Source organism: Haliaeetus albicilla, chromosome 21 (genome assembly GCF_947461875.1).
Source record: "Haliaeetus albicilla chromosome 21, bHalAlb1.1, whole genome shotgun sequence".
NCBI lineage: Eukaryota > Metazoa > Chordata > Aves > Accipitriformes > Accipitridae > Haliaeetus > Haliaeetus albicilla.
Window position 1 is genome coordinate 18,996,183 of NC_091503.1, and position 25,270 is coordinate 19,021,452.

Consider the following 25,270-nt stretch of genomic DNA (forward strand, 5'->3'; position numbering starts at 1 on the left):
TAGTTTCCACAGAGCGAGTATCTCATATAGGCAAGCTGAGGTGAATTGACAAAGTGCTTAGCAAATAACCCATACCATCTTAATTAAATGCAGTTATGTTAGGTGCTGGTACTCGTTATGTAGATATGGTTCTAATTATACTGGCATGTGTTTTGTAACATAGACCTGGGTGAAATCAATATGGGTAAATGATTTGGGAAACATAGCAAGTTTTGGCATGATTAGGAAGGACAATGAAGAATGGAAGAAAGAAAGGAAGGCAGACAGATAAGTGTATAGAAGAAAACATGGTCTTAAACCAGCTATTAACTCCTAATAGAAAAACTAACTTGGAAAACTGGCAGTAAAAGTAATGTAACAGAGCTTCTTCCTTTATAATATTTTACTTCTTCTTTGATCAGCTACAGTCCATTTAATTTTTTTTTTTTTTTTTAATTGGATTTTCACCACAAACCTTCAGGACCAAACAGTGTCAAACAACCCTTCAGAACAAAACAGTGTCAGGCTTTTTTTTTTCTCTGTGTGTGTCTGTGTGGCCACAGGTTTTGCAAGCCAGATCAGATCTTAAGGTACAATTACAAGATCTCACAGGCTTCATATAACGCTACCAGTCATATGTAAATTTTAGGGTCACCAGCAGCATTACACAGGCATAACCAGTTAGAATGCACTATGCGATTATACTGGGTACTCACGGTGAACCTGAATCACTGACAGCAGAGAGGAGTAACAGGTAACAGAGACAACGTAACATTTCTTCATTCCCAAATTTTTCTGTTTCTCATTCTCTTGCCTTAAAAAAAACCCCCACCAAAGACCCACAAATTCTGCAAGCATTGAGGTTATTCTATTCTGTGATGCATATGATAAAGAGATATGATAACAAGATGTTGTAACAGTGCTTGCCAGTGGTGGGGAACTCACAGCTTAGGCTTTTGGTGACAAAGGGTCTTGTTTCATTGCTGTGTCAGATTGCCACACGTTATGGGAGTACTTATAATCTTCTGCAGCACCGATTTCTCCCTACTTTACTTTGCTTTCTCTTGTGAGCAGAGTCAGAAAGGGAAATAATCTTGGGTAGTTCATTGTAACATTTGATGAAAACAAGTGGTTGAATGCCTTGGCAGTTAAATATCCTCTTCTCTAGAAATGAGATTTAGGCAAAAGGAAATGTTTTGAACTAGATCAAAAGAGGGATATAAGCACCTAAAAGCTGATATTGTGATAGTTAAGGTTTAAGGGGAATCTGGAATCCCATTTAAGCTCTTTAAGTATAGATAATGCTGAAAAGCCTGATCTGTCACTCTTGAGTGGGAAATCTTTTATACTCAGTAGGAAGTAGCGGAGCAGTGGTCTGTTGCCGTAAATCTAGCTGTTGTTCAGAGTCAGAGAGATGTATCTTTGCTCATTTTTGATACGCGTTCTAGCATCTTGTTTTCAAGGCAGGGTTTTAAAAAATTTTTAAAACTAAGGAATTGCTGAAGCATTCATCTGGATGTATGAAACTGAAGTTTAATTCCTTCCTTTGCTTGGGGGATGCAGATCACATCTCCTGCATCATGCTGAAGCATTCTAATAATAGGAGCTCTTTTTAAAGAGTCCTTGGATGAGAGTTTTTGGACATATTGGCAACCTCTTGTCATTCCAAAGTGGTTAAATATTGTTGTGCCCAGCAGCCTACATATATTCATGCTATTTAGACATTTGTATCAAGTATGTATGTTTGTGTACAGAGTGAAATTAAATGCAAATGTTGGTTAAAAAGATTCATTACTGAAACATACAGACTGAGTCACCAAAGAGTGAGAACTTTACCCCTTGTTGGGGCAAGCAGCCAGGTACAGAATATGAAACTTGAGCCAAAACCCAAATGTATGCATTTACATAAGTATGAAGTAAAACACTATATATTTCAGTGTAGAAATATGGCACAACTGTCTCCCAAATTACATCAATTTAGCTTTTCACTCTGAAACTAATCTGACTCATCCAGCTGAGGATTTTGAAGGAGAGATTGGCTCTAAAAGCTGTCATGGTCACCTGAGAGTAATTTTCTTTCTAATAGATGGAACTTCATGTGTAATACAGACAGAAAACAGAATCCTAATGGTCACAGCTGATAAAAAGGCCATAGCAAACCAGCTGGAGAAAAATGAACTTTTCCACTTTTGTCTTAGGGTATATAGATTTTTAGTGTGGTTGCCTGTTTACCAGTACTGTCTGTTTTGGGAGTTGTGTGTAAATACCTTTATTTGTCTTTTAACCTGACCTGGTTTGAATGAAGAGTAACCAGAAAAGAGCTTTACTCAGGAGTGTGGCACTCAGAAGCCTTACCAGTTACCTAATTCCCTATCATGTTCTTTAGTGTGCCCAGAGTGGAAATATGAGTGTGCCTCCATTGAAGCAGCACTGGAACTAGGGGTTTGGAGAAGAAGAGTCTTTGGTAGTCAGTGGTGATCAGGTAGGGTTCTTGGCATGCAGCAAGACTTAGAGAAGCAGAGTTAAGCTTAGAAGATCACCACTGAGTTTTGGGTGGGGGAGTAGGGAGAGTTGTCTGTTATTCTACAAAAATTTGGCACCCAAAAAGATTTTTCCGGATTATTTCAACTGCGAAGAGGGAGCAGGTTCTTGTTTTCTGGTAGTCAGAAGGTTCCTTGGGGAGTGTTATTTACGATTTTTACCTAATGACTGCTTCATATATCAGGGGCCTGTTTATAGGCACTTTCTGAGGGCAGTAGCTACTTCTGGGCAATATTTTCACAGCAGTGGGCCCAGATGACCTTCAGCAGGGGAACTGAATCTGTCTGGTATGTTCTTGATAACTGCTATGCTTGGTAGCTTATTGTGTAATTGAGTGAACATTACCTCCATTTGTCTGGAGGCAGCTGCTTCCACATTTTAGAAGGAGCCCAGTTGAACAGCACATCAGGAGAGTGCACTAAGGGTGCATACTGAGTTGAGTCCCTGAAGGATTTCAAATGGACAAATGCTTTATCTCTGGGAAAGAAATGTGATACACGAGTTTATGAACATGCATATAGTGCAGTAACACTGAAGGAACTCATGGAGATCCAGATACACTGAGGACTCAGAAAAGAGTAAGAACAAGAATGGTTTGTCTGGATAATAACTATGGCACTGGGAAGCCTTAGCAAGTGCCTAATTCCCTAGGCCATTGACAAGATTTCTGGTTTTCAAATGCAGACTTGAAATTACTTACTCCTTTATGTTCAATAGCTCTCTTAAATACTACTTTTAAGTTCAATCAGGTATTTTTTTAAATGTGCTTTTAATGGAGATATGCTTAAGAGTGTTCAAAAACCCCCAAAATCAAATTAATAATAGGTAACAAGTAGTTGTTTTTTCTTCTTCCTTGCTCATCCCAGTCAAACCTTCTCCTTTTACCAAGACAATAATTGCAAAAACAAAGTAAGTTTTAAATGTTTTTACAGTGACTTTTAGAGAGTAGAATTTCCCGGTTCTTTGCCAAACAGTATACATGTCCTTTCTAAATACTGTAGTGCAGCATTTTTTCACTAAGAGCTTGTGAGGGCCTGGCCCTCAGCTGGTTTCTGCCATCTGGTGGATATATGGAGTCACTACCTCAATACTTCTAATTGCCATTAATTCTTAGTAAGCAATATTCTAAATAACTAAGCAAGTATCACAGAATCACAGAAGGGTTGAGGTTGGCAGGGACGTCTGGAGGTCATCTGGTCCAACCCCCCTGCTCAAGCAGGGCCACCTAGAGCCAGTTGCCCAGGACCATGTCCATGTGGCTTTTGAGTATCTTCAAGGATGAAGACTTCACCACCTCTCTGGGCAACCTGTGCCAGTGCTCGGTCACTCACAGTGTGAAAAAGTGTTTCCTGATGTTCAGAGGGAACCTCCTGTGTTTCAGTTTGTGCCCATCACCTTTGGTCCTGTCATTGGGCACCACTGAGGAGAGCCTGGCTCTCTCCTCTTTGTACTCTCCCTTCTGGTATTTATACACATTAACAGATCTCCCCTGAGCCTTTTCTTCTCCAGGCTGAACAGCCCCAGCTCTCTCAGCCTCTCCTCCTGGGAGAGATGCTCCAGTCCCTTCATCATCTTTGTGGCCCTTCACTGGACTCTCTCCAGCACGTCTATGTCTCGTACTGGGGAGCCCAGAACTGGACACAGCACTCCAGGGGTGGCCTCACCAGTGCTGAGCAGAGAGGAAGGATCACCTCCCTCGACCTGCTGGCAATGCTCCTCCTTACGCAGCCCAGGATACCATCAGCCTTCTTTGCCACAGGAGTACATCACTGGCTCATGTTCAGCTTGGTGTCCACCAAGACCCCCAGGTCCTTTTCTGCCAAGCTGCTCTCCAGTTGGGCAGCCCTCAGCACATACACTGGTGCATGTGGTGTTTGTTACCCAGGTGAAGGACTTTGCAGTTCAGCTTGTTGAACTTCAGGAGGTACTTGTACAGAGTACTTCATGACTACTTTTACAGAGGTGCTATTTAAGAAAGTAGGAGATCCGTTGAACCTTTTCATAGGAAAATAGCTTTTTACATTTGGACACTTAGTAAAAAATCTTCTTCTCTTTGACATGTATTTTACTGGCTGATTGACAGCATCTATACTGGTGAATAGTTGACCCATGCAGGTTTATAAAAATGAATGATGCACATTTGTTCCATATCAATATATGCACCAAATGGACTGTTTTCTGTTTTGATAGTTGTACTGATTTAGAACATAAGCACAATTTTAGCGCAGTGTAGAGCTGAAATCAAGGGGCCTATCTTGTGTGACAGCATGCAGTAAAAAGAAACGATCAATAGGACGTTAGGGATGTTCAGCATTTAGCAGTTCATTCCTTGCTGGAGTCAGCCATTAAACACAGATCAAGCTTGCTGCCGAAGACTTGGTGGACACAACTGATCATGGTTGGGATGATTCATCAAATCATCATTCTGCAGCTTGTTGATTATTTCTATCTCAAGATATACTTGATTTTTCAGAAAATGAGTTTTTAACCTTTAATTGTACACAAATTCATGCAGGGTAGAATCAGAACCTTGGATTAATTTTGTTTATTTAGCAGTCTTTTATATTTCTGAAGTTAAAGAGAGGTTGCAGGGAAAGTACAGTCCAACCTCATGTATGACAAGTATTTTTTATGAGCACCAGAACTGACAAAAGCTGGTTATAGATTTTTTGTCATATGGCTGACTAATAATACTAGATAAAAGCTTTCTGCATATTTAAAAAGTCTCTCTCTTATTTTTCTGGTGTCCAATAATGCATGGACTCACTAGCCTTTTCTCCAGTTGAAGCAATTACCTTGGGTCTGTCCATGCAAGGCCTTCTTCCTTACCTTTTAAACCTCTGCCCTCTGACAAAGTTCTCAGGTGTGTTCAGACTGTCGGGAATGCACTGTTACTGCATAAGACTTCTTCCTGCTAAGAAACCAGTCAAAAAAATGTACTTGGGTTTTGCATGTTGCAGGAACATGATTGTTACGGAGGTCTAGCCACAGGGGAGTTTGCTTTCAAATGTTTAAAAAAAGAATCAGAGCAGCCTTCACACAGTTTGTTTCTGAGGGAGGAGTTAAATCCCTAGGAGGAACTAAAAGAATTTGCCTGTGTAGTGATTCAGAGCTGTCTCGCTGCTTTCTGTTTATCATCAAGCATTTGATACTTGTTTTGTATCATACCTCCAAAGGATTAAGTTGCTTCCTGTTGCTGCATAATGATTTGATACCTATTTGATGCTGGATGAAAACAAGAGTCAGTATTTCAGGTCAGAATGCTCTAGAATGAAATTATTTTATGGAACAAATTATTATTATGATTTAAGGATTAAACAATCCTTCAACAATCCTTTTATCATGACAAGTATGCGATGCCCATTTTTCAGATATGAAGCACATCCCATTGAAATATGGAGTGGACCGCTTGTGGTTTGTTAACACAGGAGGGACGCATCCAAAGCCATACAGGGAAACAATGGGAAAAGCTAAAAATAGAAGGCAAACGTTACAAAGTCGCACCAGGTCATGATCATTTCTCTAGACATCATCTCTGGAAGATACAGGTGTACCTAGAAGTGAGAATCATGCAAAGCTCCATTCTCTGGCTGTCACCAAAGTCATATGCATGAAACTTCAGGTTTATCTGCTAGCATGCAGAACACCCGCTATCCACTGTCAGGTGGATTATGGCAGCAAAAGTGATAATGTTTAATGAAATGGGAGGAGGAGCTACTTTTTCTCAATCAAAGTTCTGAAACAGCATTTAAGAAGGAGAAAGCATATAGGACAAACACTGCAATGGAGCAAGCTCTGAACAACTTTGTATTTAAACAAGTACATTTTCCTTTTTATTTCATAAGAAGTTTACTGTTGAAAAAATGGTATGTATTAAAGCAAACACATTATACACATAGATTAAACATCAGATAGCAAAACCTTACGGAATGAGCACTACTGGTTGTATTGTATAGGGTTTACAATCAAAGATATACTTAAAAACCCTCAAGAATTAATGTGCTTTCAAGGTAAATTAGGCACAAAATTTAGCTTGTAACTAGCTCTGCAAGCATCTCACTGTGATTTCACTATTACAAAATATTACAAGTGATCAAAAACATAAGCTGACTTTTTAAATTTTTAAAATTTTATTCGTACTATGTGCTGAAATAGTACAAACGTATACAACACTCCACCTTTGTTAAAAAAGCATGTACAATAGGGACTATAAAGTAGAATCAAAGGGCTAAACAGGAAATTACCCCTTTATCTGGGCTCAGAATTAGTATGACATAAATCTATGGCTTTGCTTTGTGGACATATTTGAAATTGAGTAAGTCCTACAAATGTGGGGAAGAAACAGGAAGATATTTTGAATGAATATGAGCTACAATAGCAATATTTTAAAGGAACATTATTAGTAAGGAAACTAGCTGGTGTCTGACATATATGCCTCCCTCAGTTTTCTGAATAGGATGCAAGAAACAATGGAAATTTTAAAGAATGAGAGATTGTCTCACAAAAAAAAAAAAAAGAGAAAAAAATTAATCCAAGGAGCAAAAAACCTTCAAGTGATTTGCTGCAAGGTTTTAGCTTAGATGAGGCTTTAGCTTAGAAAGAATTACTAATTTGCAAGAAATGAGAGGGCAACAGCAAGTCTGTGGACCATAATAAAATCTTACCTCGCAGAAAACATAGGGATCTTCTAAATATACACATTAGAAAAGTGTTTTATTAAAATACCAGATTTTTTTATCTTCCATTAGCAAAATGTATTGCTGAAATTTGTCCTTTTTTGCTTGTTTAAACAAACCCCATTATGACTGCCACAGAATTACAAGGAACTGCATACTTTCTGGATGTACATTTTTACTGCATCATACAGGAATTGCTTAATAGGTAAAAATAAACATCTTAAAGTCTTAATGCTGTTTTTGATCAGCAAAAACATAAGAAGGAATGCACTGAAGCAAGATGATAACGAAGTGTATCATGCAGTATTTTGGCTTAATGTATACAGTATTTCAAACCAATGATGTGACTGGAGGGTAGGGGTTTTAATCTATTACATTCACATGAAATCATTTAGAATTAAAATTAAAATGTGAAGGCAAACTGTGTGGAAACGTGAAAAGTACTGGGATGCCTAACAAAAGGGTGCCAGATGTGTTATTGTTTCTAGCATGCAGAGCTAATGCTTGAAGGCCTATCACAGCAGTATGAACTACTGCTACTTCTAGTTCTTTACATTACTGCTTTGTTTATGCTGGCTGTGGTCTGGTCACAGTCAGCAAGTGCTGTATGGCATTAGGAAGTTAACCCACAATCTCTGCAGGTTCAGTGACCAACTTAGATCCATCCCATGCTGTCTTGAACTGTTCAGGAACCGGAAATTCTTTCTGGTAAGAAACAAAAGCAACAATGGTGGTTAAATAAACAGTGGATACCTCATGAAAACTGGTGGAATACTATTAGTGCTACATGACTGAGAAAGCATTGATAGCTCAGACATGCCAGGATTAGAAAGAAGCCTTCTTCATTACCCTAGGAAGCTATTTTACAATGCCACACAGGAAAAAGCCTTATTGCTACCCAGTTTCAAATAGCCTTGGTATGGTACTACTTTGCAATAATCCCTCTCACACCATTATTTGGAACAACTAAGTAAATAAGCCTCATGTCAGAAATGACTTTAGATTCCATCGGTGTCTGGGTTGGAAGACAGTAGAAAGGATTTAGATGTGAGGATTTAGCGAGGAGCCTAATTTTAAGGACGAAAGCAATATTATAACATGGAAGAATAAAATTAAAAAAAAACCCTATCATTTTAAGTGTGATACACTTCAAAAGACTCAGCATCCTTTGTGGGGTGCACAAAACAAAGCAGGACATTAAAGACAGTCTCCTTCCATTCTGTGTATTCAGTGAAAGGACAGGAGATGTTGTTGGATCTTTCCCTGTTCCCAGTAGACAAAAAACAATGTGAAGAGAAGGGCTTTTTCATTCAGATCTCAAACAGGTGTTTTGATAGCCAGTAATTTCAGATGATATGGTGATTTGAGGTGAGACTGATCAAAAGGACCTTTTTTTTTTTTTTTTTAAAGAAATAGGGGAATATGGACCCACTGAAAATCATTTCCTTTTTAGTTACGTGAAGCTGGGCGTCTAGCAGTCACTTTTGGAAATGTGGAGCATGAGAATTTGCTTGTTACATATTTTCTTTTATAAACCCTAAACCCCTCTACCAAACAAAATTCCAGCCCAAAAGATTAAGAAGAAATTTAAGTTCTGTCTGTGGCCATTCAGTGCATTTTCAACACCCCTCTGTTGAGAAGACTAGGAAACTATTATGATATGCTTTGCCTGCATGATCCCTTGCTAGTGTGTGAAATGACAGAGCATGACTTTACTAGAAATCATGGTAGGCATAGTATGAAAATCTCACTAGAACAGAAAAGGAGTCGGGAAAATGCACCTTTTTAAGTGGCTTTTAAGGACATATGTTGAAAATACTAGAAAGAACTACATATGCTACCCATGTATCAATAGGTTTAGAAAAAACAAGTATATTATACTGTATTATTTCATCTGCAGTAGTATTATATTTATCTTAGTTTTAGCATCATCATTTTCAGGCTTGAGTGCTCTTGTATAAAGTGAGTTTCTTTGGGAGATTATATTTAGATATCAAAAAAGAAAATTAAATGGACAGGAAATGAAGCCATTATCTATCAAAATGGAAAGAAATAACGTCATGTCTGATCTTTGAAATTACTTTGTGCCTCAGAAAATAAGGAGTTCTTCCTGCACTGATAGCTGAGATACCGGTACATAGAAATTAAATTGGTTTGGATCATTTTTTGGTGACATAATATGTGTGGTATGTTAGTTTCTTTCCTAGCAGTTTAAGTGCTATTAGCTACCAAGACTAGTGGGGAAGGGGGAGGAAAGCTTTAAAAATATCTCACTCACATAATCACCATCTTGGGGGATGAGGATGTTCATCTCGGATGACTTGGCACTCACAATCTCACAATCTAATGATTCCTCACTGAGGTAGATGTGGCAGCCTTCTGTTTTGTTAATAGAAATGGTTGGCACTTTCCCCATCACCTGCAAAATAAAATCTACTTAATATCAAATCTTAAAATGCACACAAAGATACTGTTAATAAAATCCTCATTGCCTGCCAGGTCTAATTTTGGCCACCAACATCTGATCTGTGTGTCAGCTGCCTGCATGATGCTTATATTTGATTTGTTAGACTGAAAATTCTTGGTGGTGGTAACAAAGATCTATACACAACACCCAACTTATAATACACAGCAAGCTTTTAATATACAGTTTGATGAAAGTGCTTTCCCGATTCTTTCTAATTCAGTGACACTTTTGTGCTGATATTTAGGCAGTGTTGACCTTGTTCATCAGTGAGAACTGGTTAAGAAATCAAACATGTCAACTCCAACCCAGTAAGAGCAAATGAAAGATCCCAACATACAGTAATACTCAACAAGTGATTTGTAATATGTTCTGAAGACTTCAAAGCTCTTCCAGGTTTTACAGCATACAATAGGAAAGGGGTTTTATCCCCTTCAGGAAAGTACAGTTCTAAAAAAGTACTGAGATCAATTTAATTAAATCTCTAAAGCTATTTCTTATGTCACTTTAAAAGCAAGCACAAGATTTACTTGAAGGGAGAAAGGAAAATCTTCTCTTGTTTACAATTTTACAGATTAAAAGATTTCTTCATGGCTAACTGGCTGACTTGCTGGTTGTCAGTAAAAATTCCTCCTTCTCCTCCTGCCCACTCTAGCAGGGACAGCAATATACTCTGGACAATGCATCAAAAGGGCAGAGGTTATTCTGAGCCATAAAACAGCAACAGCATATGATAGATATGTACTTGTTAATTAAAGACTGTCTCCCATCATTCAAGTTAAGAATATATTTTCAGCTTCAGTTCTTTAAATGTGACAGCAAACAAAGAGCAAGCGGTCTGTCCTCTTGCATCCACCCTGATCCTGAAGTCTGATCTATGTAGTGGATCAATGCATCTTAAACTTTCTTTTCTTTAATGGGTTCTCATGCAATAGAGAACAAAAGGAGGATGTGTTTAATAAATTTTGCAAACATCTGGCAAGAAAAAAATACCACTGAGGGAAAGGAGAGCCAAGCAATATGGCACTGAAGTAGCTATTTATAGGAAAATCTGTTGGATGAATTCACTGAAATTTGTTGCATTAACATATCATGTATTTGGAAATTATAAGCTCAGGTCTTCAAAATACTGAGAAAATTGAGGTGCTTAGCACTTGGCATACTAAAACCCTGCGGAAGCTGCCAGATTCAAGTGGCATATAGCATAGAGCCAGACTCTGCTGTCTTAAGTGGAACTCCACTCTGCTCCATGGCATAGAAGCCTTATGCAATATTCATAGAACCTGCTTAATCAAAAGAATTTTGATTCTTAGAAAAGATATTTCCCCTTTATTTAAGTATTAACAAGCTGTGGTTTCACTATTCATTACATATGAATTTTTCAGCTTTCATGAATAGTTCTAGAGGCAATGATAAAAATAATCTAATTATTTTTAAAAAACACTCAAATAAATGCCTGGGACCTTTAACTAACTGCCTCTGCCATAAGAAGACATGTAGTGATCATGAATAAAACTGCTTATCACTGTTCAGAAGATGATGCACAGCTGGTAGCAATGTCAGTCACTTGCATGAAATTCAAAATATAAAAAACCATCTTGCTGTTATTCCCTGTGGTGGCTGTGACCAGTATTTCTGAAGCATGGAGCAGGACTGTCTGTATTTGTCATACAGCAGGCATAGCCTTTTAAGCAAAAGACATCACTTCGAAGACTGGCAGTTTGACATAATTTAATTAACATTTAATCTCTTTTTCACTTAAAATAATATATCCTAAAGTGCCTTCTTGAGACTAGGTTGTGTATGTTAGACACAACCCAGTATTAAAGCATGTATAGTTAGACCTCTTTGGAAAGGGATGAATGAAGTGCTGTAAATGTCAGGCAAACTGTTTATATTTTGAACAGGGCAAATGTCCCCAGTAGAGAGGCCAATATATGGATTTAAAGTATGTATATTTTCTTTCCATAAAAACCACAAGAAAGATGATCTCTGATGAAGCTTTGCTTACTGGTTATCAAAGACAAAACCAGTAGAGGCTCACAGCCCATTTGTAGGCAAGTGACTACATTACCTACTCATGTAATGTGCCACGTCACTGCCAGGGGAGATTTTTGAAATCCTGGCACTTACTTTCACTTTATGTCATTCAGTTGTCCTTTGAGAGTCTGTTTGAACATTTCCATTGACAGAATAAGAAAAAAAGAAATAACCATCTTCTGGGCTTAGAAATGAATTAGCTAACTGCCAGAATTTGTTCCATAAGCACCGCTGAACTTTCAAGTGCTAGGAGCTGTTTAGCATGAAAGCAAGAAAAGGCCAGAAGTAACAGTTCTCGCAGTGTATAGATCTCTCAGCTTCACTAGAACCAGAAGGGAGTGGGCTAAGGGAGGTTTGTTCAGTGATGGTCAAGAGGCATTTTCTAAATACATCAGCAGAATTTTGTGCATATAAAGATACATTTGGATTCATTAATCTCTTACATTTGTTGTGCTCCTGTGAGTTTTTTAAATCTCTTGTAGCTACATGTTGGGCTTTTTTTCCCTGCTTGTTCTCTGTCTATATTTGTTTTTCAAATAGATATTTACCTGAATCTGAATATCCCTGGAATTGATCACTTCCACGATTCCCACAACGTTGTCAAACACAAGGCCAAACTTTTTACAGTTGTCTAAAATAAAAGCAATCATAAATAAGAAAGGTGAGATAAAAGCTAATATATGCACACCTGCTACATTAACTACAAAAATTCCCAGTCTTGCACTGCATAGCTAAGCAACTTTACTCATGTGATCAATCCATTAAAGTGAATGGAATGATTCAGATGCATTATTAATCACATAAGTCCGTTTTTTAAAGATTGGCATTTAAAGATCAGCTGAGCTATCCACTCACCAATAGTAATTGAATTGATTTTTCCTTTTATCTGAAGCGTAGATTTGTTACACTTAAAAATGTAAGCCACTTGCTTGAGTTCAGTGTTGTTAATGACCAGGTCATTCTTATCCTCTTGATATTCCTATTTCAAAAGAAAGTTTATTTAATTGGTTGTCTTTAACTAGCTAACAGTCAGACAGAGTTTAGTACAATTTATTCTCGAGTCATTGCATCTTCAGTTACAACAGAGCAATATCCTTCCTGTGGCTTAAAAATCTAATCTGCTTGGTGATCAGATATTTCACCTAATTCACCCTTAGATGACACTTGTATATTTCAGAGCTGCAGAACTGAAGAACCTAGCATAGACCATGACAAAACCCATTAATTTTGTAGCAAAGACGTTATGCTCACAACAATTTAAAAATGCACTCACAAAACTGTTGCTTGGCTCCAATCCAATTTAGACCAGCACCTTGAAGAACAGAGCAAGTTTTTGTTCCCCCAAATGTTACATAATGTTCTATACAGTGTGTTACGAACAAGTGCAGGCATTACCATATACAATAAGGAGTAATAAGTGAAAAAATTTCATTTCATTATGAAGTGTGAAAGGACATTTACACTTCGTGGATGTCCAGGGAAGACTAAGGATTCACAAGGAAGGTTCCAGGTACTACAGCCCTAAAGCAACATAACAGTGGCAAATGGTGACTGCACCTTTTGCAAACTCAACCCCACAGTAATGGCTGTGTATATAACCTTCTGCATGACTAAACTGCATATTGTTTCCTCCCTCTTTTAACCAACAGAGTCATGTGAATTTTCACTCATGGATTCTTTGGTATATGCCTACATAAATTAACTCCCAAACTTTAAACAAATCTATCTTTTCCATCTGTAGATTGAGCAAAAGGGAAACACTTCTCTACTTTTAAGCATGGCAGACAGGCTTGCATGGAATGGGTGATGAAAAATAAATGTATAATTCCATTGGTTAACAAAGCTGGAGAAAGTGCTCTGTGATAATACTGTTATCTCTCACTTGCATGAATGGCCTGCAAGAAGGGATTTTAACTGGAGTTCTCACTGGACTTGTTTCTGGGGGATTGTCTGATTTTGCAAGGTATTTATATGCTGGTTCTGACATTCTCTAGTTCAGATGAATTAGCATATGATTCTCAGAGACAAATTAATTAACTTTAGATGCTACTGAATAGCAAAAGCTAAAACTGTGGCAAAGCAGAGCAATGCAAGACTCAGCCCATTTTAGTTGCAACTTTGATTTGCTGCACCTTGATCATGGACAGCCTTTTGCAAGACCTTTCAGCGCTCAACCTGGTTTGCAATGTGCAGGATGCAATTCAGAGGTATGACTGGAACTCACCACTCTCCACTTCTTTCCCTCTAGCTCCAAGACAGGGGCATGGCTCTGCTGCGGGGAATTCTTGGGAGAGGTGGGACTTGGAGTATGGCTTTTTGTCGGAGAACGAACAGATGGACATTGGGCACGTAGGCTGGGGTTCTTGTGAGTCTTCTGGTCATCTGAGACATGTCGAAGCCCTAAAAAAAAAAGAAAAAAAGGTGTTTATGAAAGAGAGTCTGTTTTCCAGTCCTAAGCGTGTTCATATTTAAGCAGGAAAGGTTCATTTGTAATTGTGTTAAATTATTCTGTGAATTTACATTTTTATTTCCTCAAGGTTTGCCTGGGTAACAACCTAAAGTGTAACTGCCTACATATTTTTAGCAGTTCATATAAAACCTCTTTTACTGTGGATGGGCTATCTTAATATGTTTAACAGGAACTGCTGCAACGTCTTCTAGTCCCCCTCTGTCTATAGTGAGCTCTGAGAGCTTGTTATATCATATTTTTCTATCCATAAAAATTAGATTCTTTTTCTAATTTACGACAATATTTGACCTATCCCTGCAGCATTAAAGGCAGATATATTGATCACATGTATTTAAACTCACAGCCATCCACTTTAATTACAACTGTCCAGTATGAATAAAAAAAGCTTCATTATTGTACTCCACACTGATCTGTGAGCCATACCTTTTCACCTAACTTGCAACAAATTTTGACACAGGTTGGTACACTGAATGTGAATCAGAAAGGGGGATAAATTTTTATTGCGATTGCAACTTAAGAGGTTCACCAGTTACTAGGGATTGAAAATGTCCAGCTTGGCTGCCTTAAAATTAAAAGGATACCTCTAAATAAATGGTGTGAATTTCAGGTATGCTGAACATATTTGGGTGCTTCTAAAGGAGGTTTTGGTATGAAGTCTCATCCATCAGACCCACTGCAAGCCTCAGAAAGATCTGAGTTGCTTAATGTAACTTAAAAATGCAGTGGAAGTTAGGTTAATACATATAGCAGCTCTTGATGTAGCTTGACTCATGGACCAAAATTTGATTTCTTTTCTCCTGACCTTTGGTAATTGCCTCTCCCTGGTTAAGCTGTGCAAATAGGGCTGAGCGAGATGCAGTTCCTTCATCCTTTACGGTTTCTGTATCAAAGATGGGGGGAGGTCCAGGTGGTGGTGGTGGTGGTGGCGGTGGTGGGGAGAGGCATGACCCGCTTGTTAGAACAGATCGCATAGACATGGATGATGCAACAGGACCCTGTTTGAGATAGATGGAAATTATTTTACATACAGTGTTTCAAGGAACATTGTATTATGATAACTCTTATTTATTAACTTCCTTGAATGCTGTGAGTTTGAGTGACTCTAGGCAGCCACAGGCTCAGAAGAATTTCTGGCACCATAATTGAATGTAGTATTATGAATCTTTCCCTGCACCAAAGCAGACAAGGCTGGAAAGACTGACAGTCCACACCACTACCTTACTGCAGAACTACGCCACCTAAAATATTTCTCTCAAATGCTTGTCAAGACTGATGTTAAAAATCTTTAATAGTAAATATTCCATAATTTATTCCAGTGTTTACTTACATAAACGGGAAAATGTCTCCTTTCTTTTTTCAGATACCAAGTTCAGTTAGCCATAGCTTGGTGTGCATTCAGAAACATACAGAAAATGTTTTGATCTAACACAAATAACTGGGAGGGTCATGAACTGTCAGTTACACTTATGCAACATGCTAAATTGTGTGCAAGATGTAAAATGCTATTCTTCAGACTGTTCAGGTCATCTGCAAAGATTCAAATACAGCAGAATGTAAAACTATGGTGATTCAAGTCTCTTATTTCTGAAATTCAGTATTGGAGTTTTTAGTTCAGTTTCTCAAATTCTTTTTTTCAATTTCAGGAGATCACACCACACAAGTTATGAGTGAGGGGGGCCTTGGTAAAGTAAGTAATCCAATCTTTCTTTCAGTCTGCATAATCAAAAGTACGTGTTTTGGTCTGAATTATAATGCTTATATAGAATATTATCAAACAGACAGAAAATACTAATCTGATTAAAATTTTATGCATCCTAATAATAGATGTTAATCTAAGAAACCGAGAGTCGCTTTTTCTGTCTTGCCACTGAGTGTCACTCTGATCCCACCTCTCTGCAGCAGAGCAGAGACTGTTTTAAAAGAACCGTTGTGAAAAATTAGATTGGTTCTGATTAATTTAGCTAGCTATACAGACATTGTGCATTGCACCAGTACGTATTTATTAGGTGGGCAGATACAATGGGAAAATGACAGGGACTTACAGAGTCACAGCTCCTCTAATTGGCTACCTTTGTTAAGATACAGAGGTTAAAAGTGCATCCCTGGTAATCAATACTGGAAATAGATATTGCTTAGCTGGACTCAGAGGATATTTTTAACCATTTATGATGCCACTCCTTTCTGCTTTCCACTAAACTGAAACAGCAAAGTATCCATCTGGTTCATGCATCTCACATGAGTGAAAACTGTAGCTATTTCTTAAAAAGTAAGCTTGTTCTGGCCTGTAATCCCAAACTGGTAATGGGAAAGGGGCTGAGGTGCACATGCTCTTTTTTTTCACTCTTCAGACATCGTTGTTTTTAAAAAGAAGCCTGGCACATTTGAGTAAGTAACTGCATTCAAACCTCTTAGTGATTATGACCCTAATTAGAGTAGCATGGAAAGGGAATAATACTAGTTCACCTCTTAATGTACACCCTCTATTGGCACATGCATCTCCAGCATATAAGTACCGTTGCATTTGAAGGAGCTGTTCATGGAATATGTTAGTGATGAGTATGTAGCAAGATTCTTTGTCATATTGGTGACATTAAAACCACATTGCACAAAAAAGACTGTTGAATCCTTGGTACTTGGGAGAGTAATGAAACTGATGTAGTGGTACAGTTTGACTGTTTCTGAAAGGGTCCAAGATCTCTTTAAGCAATGAGCTCTCTTCTATGCTATTAAATCTTCTTGATCAAATGTAAACAAATGAGAAGAATCCCCTTTTGGAATTGATTACCATTTATTGTCAAGATATACCGGAACTGATGGGGACTGCTTTTAGCGACATTTCATGGTTGCACGGATACATTTAACTCCGAGCGTTTCTGCTTACATACTTAGTAGTTACAGGTTATTGTGTTAGGCTGGGGGCAACTTTTTCACTGGGCCCTTAATTTACAGTGCCTGTCTTCCTGCCTCTGCTAATGCCAGTAATGTTACCTGCAGCAGAGTCAGCACAACTGTGAATTGTTATAATAAAAAAAATGAATCTAAGTGGATTTAGTGGCACAATCAGTTGTTGCTGCCTGAGGTGCAATAGAGATCTTCCCTGTCTGTTGCTTGCAACCATAGCAACTGAATCCACTATGTCCTGGTTATCCAGAATTATGAACGTTGCATTTACAGGGCTTTTAAAAATACTCAGATACCCAGGAACAGCACTCACCATTCACAGCACAGTGTGAGCATGCAGTTATGAATTATGTATGCTTTACGGGAGGAGATTAATAGTAGTGGTTAATAACTTGTAGTCTGAAATAAAAATCTGATTTCCCAGGTTCTAGATTGACATCTGATTTCCCAAATGTACCTTACTGCTTCCACCTGCATAAATACAGTGCTGTGATTTTCCAGAAACTTGTGTGTGTAAGACTCACATGTTCATTTGGAATTAACACCAATTAAATTCTGCAAAGGGTGCAAAGATGCATTACAGAAAAAAAGATGTAGAAGTTATCTGGGTATTCTGCATACAACATGGGGTGGTGAGTCACTCTGCCAGTCTCTTTGCTTAAAGTGTCAAACTGAAGGCCATAACAGATCACACAGGAGACTCGAAGGTCAAGTGATGCTGCTGAGTAGTACATCAAAGGCAGTTTCCCAAATAGCAACAAAAGTATGGGATTGTCTATGTAACTGAGATGGAAGCAAAACTTAGAGGGATTTATCTGTGGAAGTGGGTGATCTCTCTCCCAGAACTCTGAAAAAGCTATCATCTTGTTAAAGTACAGACAAAAAGGAAGGATTTTAAATACATCAGTCAAGTTTGGACATCATTTTGTATGACTGCAGAATGTCTTATTTACTTTTCAAGAAAGAGCAGAGGTAGGAAAGGATCTGGGAACTAGGAGCATCTTTCCCTTCTACAGCAGTACTGATGAAAAGACAAGTCTAGTCAAAAATCTCAATCCTTGACCTGAGGAGTGAAGACATTATAGTCCTTTGAGTGGGTTTCAAGAGTAGGAAAAAAAATTTATCCCTTACACTCATGCTGCTCATCTGCTGCTTCTTTTTTTTACAAGCCTGGTCCCTCCACCAAAGTCAGTGGCTATTTCCACTCAGCTCAAAAGATTATGAGTTAGATCTAATAAAAAACACAGGAGCTGTCACAAGGTCTCGGAAGACACCTGGGGGTTCAGTCACCCTTCCCACTTTTCCTCTTAATTTTGTGCAGTCACAGAAATAAGAGATGGACTGAACCTTTGTTGTTAACTTTTCTCCTGCATGACAAATTCTTGTCTAGTTTATGACTTCAGTTATAGCTACACAAGCTAACAGATATTGTATCATGATGTTTTCAATTATGTCTGAACTTCTATGGCCATTCTGGAAACTGCAAACAATTTCAATCATAAATTAGGCCAGGCAAAATTCAAGGACAAATCAAAGGAAGAAAGGTCGCTGAAGTACAGGGATGGACTAACTGCTCCACTGTAGATCTAACGTCTTACAGCATGGACACATCCAGTAGGGCAATCCCCCACTGAAATAGAACAGCATGGAAAAGACAGACAAGTCTCACTAATGAGGAGACGTACAGAGACTTGCTGTAAAGAGGGGTTCAGTGTCACTCTGGCTTTTGTCGTCTTTTCTTTGCCATTTTGATTTACCTGACTGAAATCAAACAAACATTCAAGTGAGGTGAAATTCTTTGTTGGAAGAGTGGCTCAGGGAAACTCTAACAAGGGGACAGGAAGCACAAAAGTGAACTGGAAATGCAGAAAACACATAGCACTTCTTGCATTCCCTGCATGCCAGGAAGATGGGACCTGTGCTGCACTCAAACATGCTGACGTAAAGGCCAGTTTTAAAACCAGCCTAGTGAAATGGTTCCAGGAACTTTCTTTTTTGATTAGTTTTGACCTCTGTTAATACATAGACCTCCAAGTTACCAACCTAAGTCACTGGCAATTGGTTTGCTTTCCTTAGTCACCCTTCTAAGACCACTTAGACCCTCAGGCTCTAGAATATTTCTGAACCAGACTCTTAAACTGTTTCTGGTATCTGGCAATACTTGTGTATAGTCCTATCCAGTTTCAACTAAAGTGCCCTTCACAAAGTCCATTCATTTCTGTTCTGTATAGGGTGGTGTTTGTGAGAGCTGCTGGGAATAAAATAGCATGTTATATGCCCGCAAAAGTTCATCTATCCTAAAGCAGCAGGTGCTTACCAGCCTTGCTATTTGCAAACAACTCTTCCGATTAACTTCAAGCAGATGTGAACAACAGTGTATCTTTACACAAAGAGTATTAAGAGCCATTTGGACTAGCAAAAGCAGTTATTTGCAAGCCGCCTTTCTTCCTCTTTTATTTCAGCTGTTTCCCTCGGTAACAGCTGCTGTTCTCAGTGCTGTGGTGTCTACAGACATCACATCAAGTTATGCTGATAGCCGACTGTTCCCATTAACATGTTGGTGTGGTCATTTTTCCATCCTTTGCAAATACACCGCTTCTAAGAATCATCAGGGGAATAGATAGCTTCAGTCTTACTTTGTGAAAATGTAACACAAAAAAAAGCCATTAACTTTTAACCTGCTAGCTTTGTAACATAGTGAACTTGATGTGCTTTAAACATTGCTCCTGGAGCTTTCTGAAATGGGGGGAAATGTAATTCTCTGAGTAAAGTCCTATCAAGAACAGGAGATGCAGGCCCGTGGCCATGTAGTAACAGCTCTGTAGGGGATGGAACATTCCAGAAATTTCCTCCCAGGGAAAAAAATTGTCTTCAACCTCCAACTAAACCATGCTCTGAATGGGGTGATGGGAACGGGTCAGGGTTTGCTCCTTGCTGGATAGCCCAGAGCCATCTGCAGAGATGCCCAAGGGCCTCCCACTGACTGTGGCTTAGTAGCTTCCTATAGTGACAGTGTCTGAAGCTGCTCACGGAGCTGGGTCTGATAAATGCTTATTTATCACTGTGCAAGGGTTTGCAGGATTGCAGTACAGCCTCCAAATATGTTGTATTTCTACCTTTATGTTGTACGACTGGCAGAAGGGTGAGGTACTCCTCTTTTTCTCCTTGCTGGCTACCTAGCTGGCTCACTGGAAGAAAGAAATGACTGTTTATGTTGAGGCAGCTGGCTGGTTAATATTCATCGATGTTGGATCTCATTTAATTCCCTTGAAATTACAGTTGAGATGAGTGAAGCCCTTGGCTTCTGAGAAGCTGGGCCTTGTTACAGGACATTTCTCCTAAAGGCTTCCGCTGGAGTACAGGGCAACAGCCAGTCTTGTTAGAGAAATAAAATGCTGTTCATACATAACACAAGTGCTCTGGATGCCATACTGTCAGTAATTTTGGGTGGCCATATGCAGCTTCACATGTCTTTAGGTCTAAACCCAGCTACTGAGAGACAGTAAGAATTTCTTTTTATGTCTTATCACAGATGTTACTATTTCCTGAGCCATTCTTGCTGAACAATTCCCTGGGTTAGCCTTCCATGTCACTGTTACTATATTTGTAGTATTGTAGCAGCAAGGAGCTCTAGTCAGAGGGTTGTATCTCTGGGGATACAAGGGGCTTATGTGCCAGGCCCTGTACAAACACCCACGGTGTTTCTCTATGTTTATCCAGCTTTTAGGCTGACACAGTGCAGCACAGAAACCAGGGGGAACAAAGTTCTTGTGGTGGGAACCTGCTGTGGAGCATTTGAATGAACACACATTTCTTGTAGCTGCGATGGTAATTTTTACTCTGGGCAAACAGATTATAAACATCTATATAATGCATATAAATTATACATGCATGTGTATAATATATAGTACCTATTTTATTAGTCATTCCTATTCAGAGGTAAGTATCTATTTGCAGCTGAGGCAACAGGTGGCTTAGATAGAGGCATAAAATCCCTTAATTTATTGAAAAACCTTCTTTTCATGGCAGCAGATAAACAGGAATCCTAATGGAGACTACATTCTTCTCAGAAAAAGAAGATATCCTTGTTTTCTCCCCATCGCCTTTTATAGTAATCCTGGTTTCACACCTAAAATGATTACAGCATTCTGTATTGTTTTTTCCATACATATGCACAGCCAAAGACAAGAATCATAAAGCTCAAAATATCATATATCAACCTCTGGGAACAGGTGGACTGTGACTCAGGGGCACAGAGCTCTTGTTAAGGTGTTTTTTGTGTAAAAGTAGCTTAGCACAACAGTTCTATTACCTACCGTATTTAAGCCACCTGTCTGCAAGGGGTTATGCTGCCCTGAGATCCACAATTTACTAGATGAAACAGCTGACTTACAGAGCCTGTAATCTTTGTGAGTTAAAACACAAAACAGCAAAAACCAGACCAGCCTCTTTTCCTGTTACCAGCTCTCCGCAGAATTATTTATCTGTTGAGTCTGCAAACTTTGAAGCCCCTTTTAATACACTTCTGCCATTTATCACCTGTTCAGGATTTAAGATGGTGCTTACATCTTCACAGTTACCCAACCAGAAATGTTTTAAACAGCCAAGGTCATCTAAATCATTTGAGAACTGGATGCTAATGTGATTGTCAACAAGTAACGTGCTCCCACAAGCACATTAAACCATCTTTTACTTATATATAAATATTCAGTTAAAAAGAAGATCAATCCCTTTAGCAATATGGTAAGGTTTTAATAGATGTGCCTTTTCCTTTTCTCTCCATTTTACATACTTTCAATTTTCTTTTTCCTTTCTCTTTTCCCCTGGGACTAGGTTGTATTATGTTAGAGGTCAGGTTGTGTTTGACAGCTGTTGTCAAACAAGCCTCTCCCAGGTTCTCCTGTAACCTGTCTGAATGGTGTTTGGTCACTGATGTTAAAAGGACACCGTTGATATCCAGTAAAGACAAATATTGTTAGCTATTGTTGGAATAAGGCAGTAAAACTACTTTCTTTCAAAGGGACTTGGATGCAATTGAGGCAGTGTCCACAAAAGAGGCAACTACAGAGTTGCCAGGATGGCCAGTTTCTAAATTGACAGTGTACCAAAAACTGAACATTGCCTATTCTCTAAGAAAGAAGCAGTTGAGATTAAAGGATGCAAATTTTTCAACAAAAAAGTATATGGAAATAGGGAAACAAAAGGGAAGAGAAAGGAATGGAAGGACACAGAAAAGGAGAGGGAAGGCTATGACTGAAAAAAATTGAGCACTCACTCTGAAAACGTCTACATCCAATCCAAGATACAGGCATTTAAATCAGTATATCTATGCTGCCCTTACTTCTATCTGAATGAGGCCTCTGGGATTGCAGTTGTGGCTGTGGCTGGAATTTGGCACTACAGTTTTGACCTTTAGCTTTAGTGAAGTGGCTCAGACGATGGCTTCTTGATAAGCAGGTCAAACTAAACACAGCATAGAAGAGATACTGGAAGGACAATAGGAGGCTTTTGCCTGCAGAAGTTGGTCTTTTGCAGCTTGTTCACCTCAATATGTAGAGAGACGATACATTACAGGAATATGTTTAGATAGTACAGGAGAGAGGCGGGGCCATTTTATAAGAAAATGTCTGGAGGTGATTATTTTACACAAGAATGAAATGGCCAAAGTCTGTACTGAGATTAGTGTCACTGCACTCAATCAGGCTAATGAAGGAATTACGATGGTTCTTCTCAGTGTGGAGCCTGTGCAGAATTTCAGCTTTTTAAAGAGTGTTTTTACAGTACTATCTAATGAGTTATAAATGTTTTTTAAAATGATACCTCAGGAAAAAAAGACTTGAAGATACTGTATTGGCTTAAATGGGAACAGGATATAAATAAATCGCAACTGCTTGTAAAGATACAGACTTCCTCCTAAAAATCTGGTTTGATTGGTAAATGGTGGGAACATTTGTCACTTGAGTGAAATTCTGTATTAGAAACTAAACGCTGTAATGAAGTTCACTGCTAGTTTGTAAATATTTCCTGTTTGTAAATAATCCTGCTGGCAAAATTTGTCCTAAATGACTACTGTATACAAAGAAAAAAAACTTAACTGCAAATCCACCTGCAGCTAAGAGAAATATTCAGGACAATTATCCTTGAACAAGCTTTGTTTCTTAACACTTATTCGATGTACAGGAAACCACAGCAATCTCTCATTATTACTGGTTGTTTTCTTGCTGCAAAGTTAACCTGCAGAAATAGGAGCAGAAGTTTCACTTTCCCCAGCTTACTCATGCACTCCCTGTAGCAAACAAACTTTTATTAGGCATTCTTGTGAGCTTATATTACAGTTGCTCATTTCTTTGCACCACCAAAAAAAAGTAGAGAGGGAAGAAAGAGCCATGCTTCAATAGAATCCCTTCTTTAGGTGAAAAAAAGGGCACTTGCTGTTTATCATTAAGAACTGAAAAAGACATAGGTTACTGTTACAGCTGTAGATTTCATGTTAAAGTCAGAAAGTTGTAGCAAGCAAAAATGACAGTTGCTGCCTGGGTAAAATGCTACACTGGGCATTTAAAATGAAATGAAATTAATACTTCAGATCATGGTGAAAATACAGAGTGGAACATTTTACTCTCTGGGACAATCCCACTCACAAGCATACATACTTTAAATATGTAGTTTTCTTCTGTGAGCACAGTACCAACAAATATCTTAACTGTATCCATCATGTCTTGAAATGCCTGCCATTTACGTAGGGTCCAGTTTTGTACCACCACTCCACATGGGTAGCAAAACAGGCTCTGATACACAAAGGTCTCAAGGTCCTTAACTCCACTGATTTCTTGGCTTTCTCCTCACACAGTCCCATGCTTTTCAATAGGATGCCCTCAAGGAGTAAAATATTGTTGCACATCTTGGCAGAACCAGAGCCAAAGTGAATAAAGAGAGAGAATTGTGTTAGATCCAAAAATCTGTAAGCATCTGTACTTATCACAGATCTATTATAAAGCTGATAAAGGTAACTGTTATTGTCAGAGCTGACTGCTGAACCATTATTTCAACCTTTTGCACCTGTTTTAGTGTCTGTCTTGTAATTTATTAAGACATTTCTTTCTCTTTCCTCTAAAGTGTCTGCCTGTGTGCTTACTGCCAGAGCCAGGAACACTTTAATGTATGCATTAGTGATCTGTTCCAAGGTTGGCTGCAGCGGCCCTGTGCAGTTTGATGGAAGGGTACAGCGGGTCTGGAAGTGGCACAGCTTTGTGATACTGCCATGCAGCATGGCCAGAAATGTGCACACCATGGTATACAGCACCTATAGGTAAAGGGGCCAACTGCTCATTAAAAAATCCTGTCCCTTCCTTTTTGGAACCCCAAGCATAGTCTGATGTAGGCTGATGCTGCTGCGGTTTTGTTGCAGTTCAAGCTATGAGAATACATCTCTGAGAGAAACTGTAGTTAATGTTCTCCCTGACTCTTTAGTCTCTTTAGAAGTATCCAAATATGTTACTTAATAGCTTTTTATATAAAGCTTCAAGCATTGCTTTGTTGACTTCTGCAGATATGAGGGGTAAATTATCGGAATAATGTACTTTTAAATCTGTACTTATACAGGCCAAAAACTTTCTCTCTTTCTCTCTCCCTCTATAATAAAATAGCATTTCTGCATCAACGTCTCCCTTTCATAAATGTGCCACTTTCTTAATGCCTTGCCAAACTTCTGCTTTTTCTTTTTTCCTTTTAAGTGGAAGCTGCGGTGTGCAATGATTAACAACTGTGTCTAGAATATATCTACAGCTTTTCTATATATCATATTTCTGTCTAGGCCCTGATTCTGCAGACCTTTGTACTTAACTTCACACAGCATGAATCTACGACTTTCATTCTCACTTTAAAATGTATAACAAAAATGAAATTATCACTTGAGTAACTCATTGCTTTCTTGATGTATTTGTTACCAAGCTTCATAGAAATATTTAAACAACATTTAAAGAACAAGCTATTTAAACAATCTGCTAACTTACTGGACTAATTTCCTTATACTCACATGAAGTAAAACTTTAAAAAATTACACGTCCATTAAAATGTGTTGTAATTTAATCTTTCTGACACACATTATATGAATGATAATTTAAATGAGCCATACTTCCAAGACAACTTTCAGATCTGAGTGATATCCAAAGTGAGTGAAATCAATACTTCAGATGCAGT

The 25,270-nt window shown here is 38.5% G+C and overlaps 1 protein-coding gene and 1 non-coding gene across 3 annotated transcripts in view; both read right to left on the bottom strand.

The window, feature by feature from the left end:
- Positions 1–1,453: 1,453 nt before the first annotated feature.
- Positions 1,454–1,561, bottom strand: LOC138690362 (U6atac minor spliceosomal RNA). The gene has a single exon (XR_011329230.1). It is a non-coding gene; the product is annotated as a U6atac minor spliceosomal RNA (small nuclear RNA).
- A 4,763-nt stretch (positions 1,562–6,324) lies between these two features.
- Positions 6,325–25,270, bottom strand: part of CAP2 (cyclase associated actin cytoskeleton regulatory protein 2) — a 68,033-nt gene continuing 49,087 nt past the window's right edge. For both annotated transcript variants that reach the window (XM_069809135.1, XM_069809134.1), the window contains 6 exons: positions 14,973–15,165; positions 13,925–14,100; positions 12,556–12,679; positions 12,249–12,331; positions 9,475–9,615; positions 6,325–7,901 (listed from right to left, as the gene is read on the bottom strand). In XM_069809135.1, the coding sequence (XP_069665236.1) occupies positions 7,818–7,901; positions 9,475–9,615; positions 12,249–12,331; positions 12,556–12,679; positions 13,925–14,100; positions 14,973–15,165 (801 nt within the window). In that variant the 3' untranslated portion in view covers positions 6,325–7,817. The remainder of the gene's footprint in view (positions 7,902–9,474; positions 9,616–12,248; positions 12,332–12,555; positions 12,680–13,924; positions 14,101–14,972; positions 15,166–25,270) is intronic.